The sequence below is a fragment of the Blennius ocellaris genome (assembly GCF_963422515.1).
Source record: "Blennius ocellaris genome assembly, chromosome: 1".
Classification (NCBI taxonomy): domain Eukaryota; kingdom Metazoa; phylum Chordata; class Actinopteri; order Blenniiformes; family Blenniidae; genus Blennius; species Blennius ocellaris.
The window spans coordinates 20,720,678-20,731,072 of record NC_137650.1 but is presented as its reverse complement, the minus strand read 5'-3'; the positions used below and the strand labels follow the sequence as shown (position 1 = coordinate 20,731,072).

At 40.7% G+C, this 10,395-nt stretch overlaps 1 protein-coding gene across 1 annotated transcript; it reads right to left on the bottom strand.

Moving 5' to 3' along the window:
- Window positions 1-85: 85 nt before the first annotated feature.
- Window positions 86-9,630, bottom strand: depdc7a (DEP domain containing 7, paralog a). The gene is made up of 9 exons (XM_080495524.1): window positions 9,535-9,630; window positions 5,412-5,868; window positions 3,825-3,955; window positions 3,526-3,718; window positions 2,343-2,563; window positions 2,083-2,225; window positions 1,882-2,007; window positions 1,450-1,528; window positions 86-1,326 (listed from the first exon to the last, which is right to left on the bottom strand). Exons 1-9 carry the CDS (start codon window positions 9,548-9,550, stop codon window positions 1,103-1,105), a joined length of 1,590 nt encoding a protein of 529 aa, XP_080351650.1. The 5' UTR covers window positions 9,551-9,630; the 3' UTR covers window positions 86-1,102.
- Between the last annotated feature and the right edge of the window lie 765 nt (window positions 9,631-10,395).

Genomic DNA, 10,395 nt, shown 5'->3' with positions numbered 1-10,395 from the left:
TAACAAATCAAATCTTAAACAATGAAACTACTCAAAATCTTTTGAATTTTTTTTTATTTTCATCATACAGAAGGACAGGGTGTAAAACATTTTATAGTTGACAGTGAACCTCAGTAGTATACAGTACAGCAGCATTAGATCAGGTCACAATTCTGCCACTCGGTTTAAAAAGAGACTTTGTTTTTAACTGAAAAAGCCTCACTGAGTCAAAGTATTAGAGATTCCCTCAAAGATTTTCTTCCATTGAGGGACCAGAGTACATACCCTTCCAGGAGTCATCGGTTGCTTTTTTCCTTTCAATTACACGTGTTGCATTGAAACACAGCCATGTAAATGTATGAACGTTTGAGAAAAAACAAAACACAAACAAGATGTTTTTGGCTTCAACCTGGAAATGTGAAGGCAATTTCCTCAAATGATTAAAAGGGTAATTCAAACCTCATTTAGAAGCAAACCCTGAAGATGCCACTAAAACGCAGCTAAAAGATTCCTGTCGCAAAAAAAAAAAACACTACCAACATCTGTTTTGTTGAGTTGTTGCAACCAGCAGAGAAGAGCCAGAGGGCCGACTCATGAATGCCTCTTTCTGTTTACTGGAGTACAACATCAGACTTTTAAATTTCCAATTTCCGTTTGAAGGTTGCTCGCTCATAGTTATGCCCTGCATCACAATGTATATGAGAAACCACATGAAAACATTTTTTTTAATTATTATTATTACTAACACTGTTCCTATTGCACATGCACAAAGAATCTGCCTATTGAAAAGTGATACGCAGATAATTCTATGCTGACCGCAGACTTGTAACGCCATCAAGATGCACTGCAGACAACGTGAAAAGCCTCTGAAGATCCCGGGTATATTTAGTCTTTCTCGGAAAGCAACAGTCTGACAAGGACAATACATGTTAGTGTCCCGCACTGAACAAAACATGTAAGACTCTGTTCTTAAATATCGCAGCTTATTAAGACATTTAAATTTCACATTCTTTTTCAGTAGTCCTGACTATTTACAACTATAAACATTCACTCTCAAAACCGAACCTCAGTCTCGCACATTATATCACACGTTTGCTTCTTGTTCGGTGGTGACTAATAAATATTACTGTAGCAACATCTTGACAGTGGACAGTCTGTTTCCAAAGTACTGAACAAAAATCTCCGGGTGACCTTTATAAAACTGCCCCAGCAGCCGTCTCTTTTCTTTGGTGGAGAGTTTGGGGTTCTCGTGGATTGTCTGCAGTAAGGACAAAAGCTCCTCTTTAGTAGTTTTTTGGGTATTTTCCGAGTAGGCCTTAGGACTTGATCGTGTGCAGTATGTTAACCCTGCAGTAAAGACAGGCAGAGGGGGGGGGAATAAATCACTGAAACAATCTGCATTCACACCACTTTTTTAGTCCAAGAACTGAATTTAGAAAAAATGAGAAGATACAAGAAAAATCTGCAAACCTGTTATGAAATCTGGATCCTTCCCCTTTACTATATTAATTATTCTGTCACTAACCATCTTGTGTAACGAGACGGGAATCTGGTGGAGGAGAGAGAAAAATAAGGAAAAATAAGCCATGCAGCCTCTATTTATCTTGACTATTTATCTCGACTTTCAACAGTCATACCATATAAACTAAAATGTGTCAATAATACTATTTTAATTGTGATAATTATGTCATCTAAAAAAAAAAGTCATAGGGAAAATAATGGCCGCCATAGTCAGAGTCTTGAGATGCAACAGTAGTATTTGACTGCTCTTAAAACAAGTAGACTGCAATAATATGTGATCAAAATAACCTATATAACCAACATTTCTATAAATCTGCCGGTTTGGCTGATTGCTATATCGTCATACTGAACACACAGAAGAGAGAAATCAGGGCCACTCACTTTGAAGAGATCACAGTGGTGATCCATCATGAACAGAACCATCAAGTCCACCTTTCCTTTGGAGAGTCTCCTGCTGTACACGATGGCACTTGAGAAAGACCTTTTCACCGCCATTCTATTCTCAACCTAAGTGAAGCACCTTGTGTTAGTGAATATTTAGGACATGATGCATGACAATAATCGCACTAATTGCACACAGACCTCTTTGTGCAGCTTGACCTCCTGTGGCGTGGCTGCAATGGCCATGAATCGTAGAAGCCTACGCAGCTCCTCCCGGCTGCGTGAGTCCTGCAGCTTCAGGCTCAGCTGTAACGTCTCCAGAGCTTGCTCTTGTTTCCCGTTCACTGTTGGTGGAAAGCAAATACATCAATAAAAACCGGTCCCTTTTGTAAAAACAAGTCCAAGGAACCTAAACTGTGAGTCACATTCGCTAATGGTTTTGTTTTTTTATTTCTTCTTACCGAGCAGTTCTGAGATACCAGAGTGGATATCGAAGATGTGGTTGTTGAGCAGAGGCGGTTGTTGTGTGTGTCCATAATGCTGAGCCAGGGCCTGATAGAGCAGCTTCTTACACTGGAGCAGGTCGTCTGCACAGCCGGCCAAACCGCGACTGACCTCCACCACCAGATCATCGGGCAGAAACTCAAGACAGTCCACCGCCCCTGACATCCACGCATCAGCCCTGAGGAGAAGGAACGTGTCAGGACAATCTTAGTCTTTTCACAGTATGAGTGGAGAGAGAAAAAAAACAAACATGAAATGGTAAGGCGAAAGAGAGGTGGGAAAACGATACTCTGGACAAATAATGTTGGAAATAATGGTTTTGAAAACTGTCAATAGACTTGTAAAAATGGAGCCGCATAGAATAGAAATGGGAAATAGAAGGCCATTATCAACATTGTACAATGTATAACAAAGTTGAAGAGCCGCTCCTTTCATGATGCAAATGAACAAAATGAAACAAACCCAAATGGCGTGAGATGAGGTGTAGGTTACGGATAACTAGTGGTCAACAAATGCATTCATCTTTCTTGGCTGATTTGGAACACTTTGTGGAACATAGCACTGGAAAAATGCTCCATCCATTCAGCTTTAGAAATACACCATTACAAGTAAAAATTCTAATTCATCAAAAAAATTTAATGAAAACACACAGTCGTCGACAAGAAGATTCTCTTTATAATAAATAATATAATAAAACCAAATTAATTATATGAGAAGGAATATGGCATTATTACTTTATCAGATTTGTTTTGCCGGCTGTGGAGTGCTGGGTAGATGTATCATTAATCAGCATAATATTTGAGAATGGGCCAGTTTTTTTTTGTTTAATGTAAAAGATTCACCTTCACTTCTCAACAGGCCAAGTTAAGTAAAAAGCACCACCAAAACTCTGAAACCTTTAAAAAATATTTCAAGTTCAAGACGTTTTTTGTTTTTTTAAGACTTAACACTGTTCCATGTAACTGCTGTTTAGTTTTGTTTATGTCAGCGACTAATCAAAAGAATTTAACCTTGCCACCTACATGACTAAGCATGACAAACACAAACCAGTAAATATTCTCTGCAGAGCAGCAAGTGAAGGAAAACTGTGCAATGCTAATGAAGAAAAAAAAGAAAGGAAACCTCATCTTGAGTACTTACTGTGCTTCGCTGAAGGCTTTCAGAACCTCTCGGTCCAGGTAGCTTGATGTGTACAACAGGTCCGGGTCACTGTCCATGCCATGCAGGGGAGCTTGTGAAGCGCCCTTGCCCTCTAACAAGCTCTCCAACAGGGGGAGCTCTATCAGCTGGAGCAGTCTAAACACTGCCTGCTGGTGCCAGACTTCATCCACCACTGTGACAAACACACAGATAAACACTGTAAGTGTCAAAGACATGAAAACAAGGCGTCTGTTTTGCCGTTTGTGCTCTCGTGTCTCATCACACAGAACGTGACTTACACTCCTGCGAGAGGCCGAGGTTGATCATCTGAGGGGTGATGCTTGAGTTGAGGTTGAGGTTTCTCAGCACCTCCTCCAGTGATCGGTCTGTTTTCACGGGGGAGTTGGGGAGGGAGCTCAGCTCCTGCCGTCTGAAGAGTCCCATAATAACAGCAATCAGTGGAAATGATTGAACTAAATTGAAACAGACTCTTTGCTAGAACAGATGCAGCAGCTTGTCACCAATGTTTGCTTGTACCTGAGATTTGGCCACAGCTTGCTACTGTGTTGATTACATTCATTTCAAAATGAAAAAGACAAAAAAATAAAAAATAAATCTTGCCCAATTTTGACCACAATGCTCTCTCTGATGAGCATTAAAACACATGCACAATTCAGCCTTTCAGCCTGGTATAATTTGCTCGCTCGCTGTAAATAACCAGCTTTGATTAAACACTTAAGTCACATGGTCACTCTGAATGTTTTATATCCTGTTAGAACGATCACATCTGTTTTGGTCCAATCTGACAGTCTCACAGCATCAGATTGAAAAGAAGAGCAGAGACAAACTGCTGAGGCCACGTGTTAGCGCCTCGTGTGTCAAGCATCCAGCCTGTTTTTGCAATGCGATGAACAATAACCTCTAAAAATCGATGCCATCTTTTCAAAGTAATGGAGATTTTGTGATTTAAAGTATGTTGGCCTTTTTTCTTTGAAGACGTCCATGCTGACAGTCAGCTGACATGTTTGGTGGTTTGACACAAGGAAGCTCTAGACACATGTTCTTTCAGCTGAGCATAAAGACTTGAAAAAGTGTACAGGAACTAATCTTGCTCCGTAATGACATCTGTTTATCGTCTCAATCAATCTTTTGTTGTTTTATCTAAGTAGGTTAACATTGGGCTAAAAGACAACGTATAAACACTGTAAACAAGTCTACCCCTCAGCACTGAAGGCTTACAATAATTTCAAGTAAAGGTGTGTATTGACAAGAGGCTTTCTGCTAAGCTGTCTGTATGTTGGCTTAAATTCTTAAATTAAATCAGCTTCAACTTTAAGTCTTCCCTTTAACCTAACTAGACAAGCTACTGCAACTCACCGAGCAATACCGTAGCATACTAATATACACATTAAAGCAGGTTTTTTTTAACATAGAAATGTTGGCATGTATATATTGTTACCAGCTGATAAAAAACAATTCTGTTTTCTCTCTATATCTCTTTGCACCATCTTAAATCTGCTGTTTGATGTAGCTTCCAATGGGCCATGAGAGACATGAAACATGAGAGTATTGCACCATTGTCTTTTTAACAGTTTGTATTTCTTAAAATGCTGCATTTAAGTTTTATCATGGCCACACACCAAAAAAAAAAATCTCACGGGGTCAAATTGATTGTCTGAAAGTCAACAGTTGAATTCGACACTGGCCTTTATCAAGACGTGAGCGCACGATGGGACTTGAAAAGTAAAATTTAATGCATCAGTAGTTCTCATAGGCAGGGGATCTAAAGCCATACCGGATTGAGGATTAGCTCCGGCTATGAGGAGAAGGGGAGAACAAAGCGAATCAAAAAGTGGACCTGAAGATGTTGTGACATGAGTCTGTACCTTTCACGTGATGGACTGTAGCTGCTCTTGTTCCTGTTCATGCTTGGTGAGTCATAGCCGCTCTCAATAGTACCAGTGGAGTGGGAGTTTGTCAGCGGCGATGAGGAGCTTGCGGCTGGACTCAGAAACCTGTACAAACTGCAGCTGCTGTCTTCGAATGTGGCTTTCTTCTTTTCCTTCCCAAAAACCTTAATTCCCACTGGCTCAAAGACCCTGGAGTCCATGAGGGCCTGGCAGAGACGGACAGCCTTGTAGCGCGGCACCGCCTCATCGCCAAAGAATCGGTTCAGGGTGATATGTGCCAGCACCACATCCACGGCCTCTGAGCCCAGGAAGCAGTCCTGGTAGGACTTCAGGTTGTGGCGCCGTCGCTTGACCTCCACATGGGTGTGGAGATTGGAAATGATGCTGGTCCAGATATAGGTAGCCCGGAAAGGCTTCCCAGCCATGCCTTGCTCTAAAAAAAGAAAGAGTGGATGGAAAAGGGTAAACAAACAGAGGCACAAAAAAGAGGGCTGTAATAAAAGTGAAAAACTATGACATGAGTCACAATAGGTACAGCAACAAGCAATCCAAGGGCAAGACGTTGTAATCATAATACTTTTAACGTAAACCGAAGTAAGAAAATGTTTGGTAAATTATTTCTTTTTAGAACAGTACTTCTTGTGATAAATCACATAAGCGTTTCAGCATTGGCAGAGAAGAGAGAAGAAAGTGTGACCTATATACGTACTCAGATCTGCTACTCATCCCACAAATGCATATTCAGTTGTTTTGTTTTGGTTTTTTTACCTTTTATAAGGGAAATCAACAGAATTTTGACAAATACCACAACCCATTCCAAGGGGAATGAGGCAGGGGATACTCAGTGAACCACAGGGAAACACACACATTCACAGTCAACCTCACATGCATGTTTTCGAACTGTGGGAAGAAATCAGAGTACCGAGAGGAAACCAATGCAAGCCCAGGGAGAACATGCAACCTCCACACAGAGAAAACCAAGCCCAGAGATGAACCCATGACCTTCTCACTAACCGCCATGTATTTGTGCGTCACCCATTTCTTCCATGAATCAGAAAAAGAAATATATTTCATCAGAAAAATAAGCTTTAACTTTTTCTTACACTGGAACTCTTTCATGGCATATTCAGCTTTCCGAAAGATCTACTTATTATTCCATAACTTACATTCTCTGCTTTTGTCTATTGTTGGAGAGATTTCTCAGAAATGACAAAGAATCGGGCCGTCTGTCTTTACCAAACACACACTCCCAGTCCTCTGTGTGCTGCTCCATAATCAGAATCTGTGTTCTAGAGGCTGTATGTGGGAGTAATAGCATGAGATCAGAATCACTGCATCTCACTAAGGGAAAGAACTGAGCCCAAAACTTTCTTTTGAGAGATTTTTCTGTAGTGAAGGACTCAACTCAAACAACGACAGCCACGAGGGCCTGATTGTCTTATCAAAACAGAAAACAGTGCAATAAGTCGATACAGTTCACGTCACTCAATCAGAAATGCATCAGAAAACAGAGACAATCCTCATTTTGTTACCAATTGTCTCACAAGAGATGGACTGATATGGTTCTGCGACTGCGTTACCATCAGCCCGTGCGCAAAAAGATCTGCAAATGATCCGTGCCAAATAAACGCTGACACGTTCAACCGTAAATCCTACAGTCAGCAAGCATCTCTTTTCTTCGATGATTCTGTACTTCTGTGTTTGGTAAGTCTTTGGCGATGGGATGAGACTGGAATTACATACCCAAAGCCAGACCAGTGACGGAGAGAAGGTGGCCTCAGTGTGCTAGCATGGCTTTCATCTCACAACAGGAAACATTTAAAGCCTGTTGAGCAAATGTTAGAAGAGGATCTGAGAGACCCACCGAGCCAGGAGTCGTAAATCAGGCACTGACAGCAACAGCCAGACTCCATGTTATGATAAACCCAACATGACAAATGCAATTACTGACCCATCTGTAAAGCCTGTATTAAAAAAAAAAAAAACACCTGAGAGCAGGAAAACAGTAGGCAGATGTTCTCCTGCTCATTTAAAAAAAAAAGAAAAAGAAAAGAAAAGTTCACTGAGAACAAAGGACTGTGTGTGGTACATAATCTTGGTGATCTAGTGATTAATGAATTACATTTACGTCAAACTGCTTCTCCCCTGAGGTTGGAAGAAACAGAGCCGAGCTGAATATTTGCATACCATGGAAAACAACGCAGGAGCTATTCAAAGATAAATACATTTCAAACAGTGCAACAATTCATATGCAAAGTGGTAATATAATATTAACAGCTGTATAATGGACTTTAAGATTTTGATGAGTTGGACAAAAATGGTGTAAATCAGGGACTTTGAAAGTGTGGGAGCTCTAAGAGGTCCTACAAACTCTCACACTTTGTCTCAAGCCAATATGTAATAGAAATTGTTAAATATCTGACCTTCAATTGCCCTTACACTGCATAACGTATTGTCTCAGCTGCCCTGATCCATAGGCAATCAAATATCACTGTTGTTTCTGGCTCGTTCAATGCTTTTAATTTGGAATATCATGTGAAATATAATATAATAATAAGTCTTTATACGTAATTGTACTGAGAATAACTTCAGTCTATAAAGTGTGTGTGTGTGTGTGTGTGTGTGTGTGTGTGTGTGTGTGTGTGTGTGTGTGTGTGTGTGTGTGTGTGTGCGCGCGCGCGCGCGCGTTTAAATCTATTGTATATATTCCTGTCAGGATTTGTCATTCCAAATGAAAAGCAAAAAAAACAAACTCATGCTGGGAAAAGGCCATCCGCTGTTACTTTGAATATTGAAGTCTTGTACAAAAACTAGTGAGGATAATTAGAGAAAAACTGCATTAAGGAAATCCTTTACTTAGGAGTTAGGCCATGGCCATCTGGAGAATCCCCTCAGGGGTCCCTGGATTACAAGTTACACATCAAATCCGGATCTGATCAATATCGACTAATGCTTGTTAAAAAAGGAAAGAAAAAAAAAGTGGGAGGTCAGGTGGGGGTCGAAGCAATCCTGGGAACCCGGCTGAGCTCTGCCACCTCTCGTTGCTTGCGCCAGGCTGAGATTTGAGCCCCTTTGCATAGCTGATCTCCCTCCCTGACACCTTGCTCCTATTTATGAAGAAATTGACAGAGAAAGGAAAGGGGTGAACCTTCGGACAGTAGAGGGGACTTTGTGACAGAGCAGTGCCCTGATTTTCTGCACAACAGTGCGTCTTGTTTGCACACTTCAGTGGAGGTAAATAATCGCAAGGGGAGCGGCGCGTAATGGACACATGGGGGAGTGTCGTCCCCCTCGTGATCCCGGAGGCACACACAGCTCTATGAATCTCAACTGTATTCTGCAGCAGCACAGGTAAAACAAACAAACAAACAAAAAACACGTTGTAGTCAACCGAATAGGTGCAGCAACAAGTGTCAGAGTCAGTGATCACAGGTAATGAAAACACAGCTTGGCACCATTAGACCAGTAACAGCAGGTTGTTAATAAGCCGTGACAGATGCCTTCATTCCTCCAACACGCTGAGACCAGCGAGACTCAAGCTTTAGGGCACACGCTGAACCCCGGTGGCTTATTGGCCCGTATGGATTTGAATCCTCATATCCTGTGAGAGAACCCGTGGCGACCTTTACGCAAACATCATTTCCCCGTTGCCTCATCTGTTTTCACACAAACACTGCGCTGAGTCCGCAATGAGAAAAATGCCAAACAGCCTTTTTGAAGGGAGATGAGGGCAACTCGTATTTCTGACAAGTGACTGATTAACAAATGTGGAAATGACCTATTAACCCCTAGTAATGGGTGACACATTCTAAACTCATTTCACTCCACATTCAGACAACAGATTATTCACACTATTTCGTCTTTTTGGTCACAAATGTAGGATAAAAATGAAACGACTTTTAAGTAAATAGATCACCCAAGCCCACTGCGTGCGTAAAGTTAATTAAATAATGACGCAAATGACAAAACAACACATATGAAAAAAAGTTTTCTATCACTACAGGGGGTAAGATAAGCAACAAGCCCAAACTCTAAGAGTTTCACTCTGTAACCTGTGCATTAAGTGTGATCATTAAATAGATAAAAGAGCTGGTATTACCTGGTGGTCTGTGCATGAACAAGCCCCTCCAGTCTGAGTAAAAACAGCCATTCAAACCGCGTCTCAAACCGGGTCTTGGCTCCTCTACGTGACGCGAGCAACTCACCGCGGTCAAACCCCGAAACCGTCTCCTCCCACCCTGATCCATTATTCATGTCCCAATCTCCGCCCTGCCTGCGTGACAACGAGGCTCCCGCTGGTTCCTTTAACTTCAACAAAAGGTGAATTACCTCCCCTCTTTATCCGTTTAGCCACATATTCCTAAACCAAAAACTGTGATAAAGTGAGATAGTCAGCCAGAACGGTGTGAATGTTACCCCCAACGGACCAAGATTCTATTAAAATCACTGACCGTTTCCGTTGACTATTTTATTGCAATTATTTCTTTCATGCTTTTGTTGAAGTTAACTTGTTGTCTTTTTAAAGAGAGTCGGTGTTAATTTTACAGAAAAGAAGATGAGGATAATCAGAGGGAGAGAAAAAAACAATCTCATTATTTATTCATTTAAAATTATTGAAATTTCATAGATTATTGTATTCTGCAAATTATCTAGAAAGCTCATAAACAAACCCATATATTCATAAACAAGTACATTAACAAAACTTAATTGGTCATTATCCATAATAGATTTGCAAAAAGAGAAAGTAACTATAACTTAAAAGGAACAGCAAACTTCATAAAACCAAGATTTAGGACCAAATTAATGGAATGCTGCATTTCTCTAAAAAGAGGTCAATTATAAAACAATCAACAAGACTTAAAAAAAAAAAAAAAGTACGTAATTAAAACCAGCATATTGTGCTAATACAAAGAAATGGTTTTGTCATGGTACAAAAACTCAGACATAAGTGAGAGTGGCT

What these genes read in the sequence shown, in the direction of transcription:
- depdc7a (XM_080495524.1), bottom strand. An exon ending in TGGTATCTCAGAACTGCTCG is followed by an intron (nt 2,226 to 2,342) that starts GTAAGAAGAAAT and finishes TTCCACCAACAG; the next exon opens with TGAACGGGAAACAAGAGCAA. An exon ending in AGGTCAAGCTGCACAAAGAG is followed by an intron (nt 2,008 to 2,082) that starts GTCTGTGTGCAA and finishes TGCTTCACTTAG; the next exon opens with GTTGAGAATAGAATGGCGGT.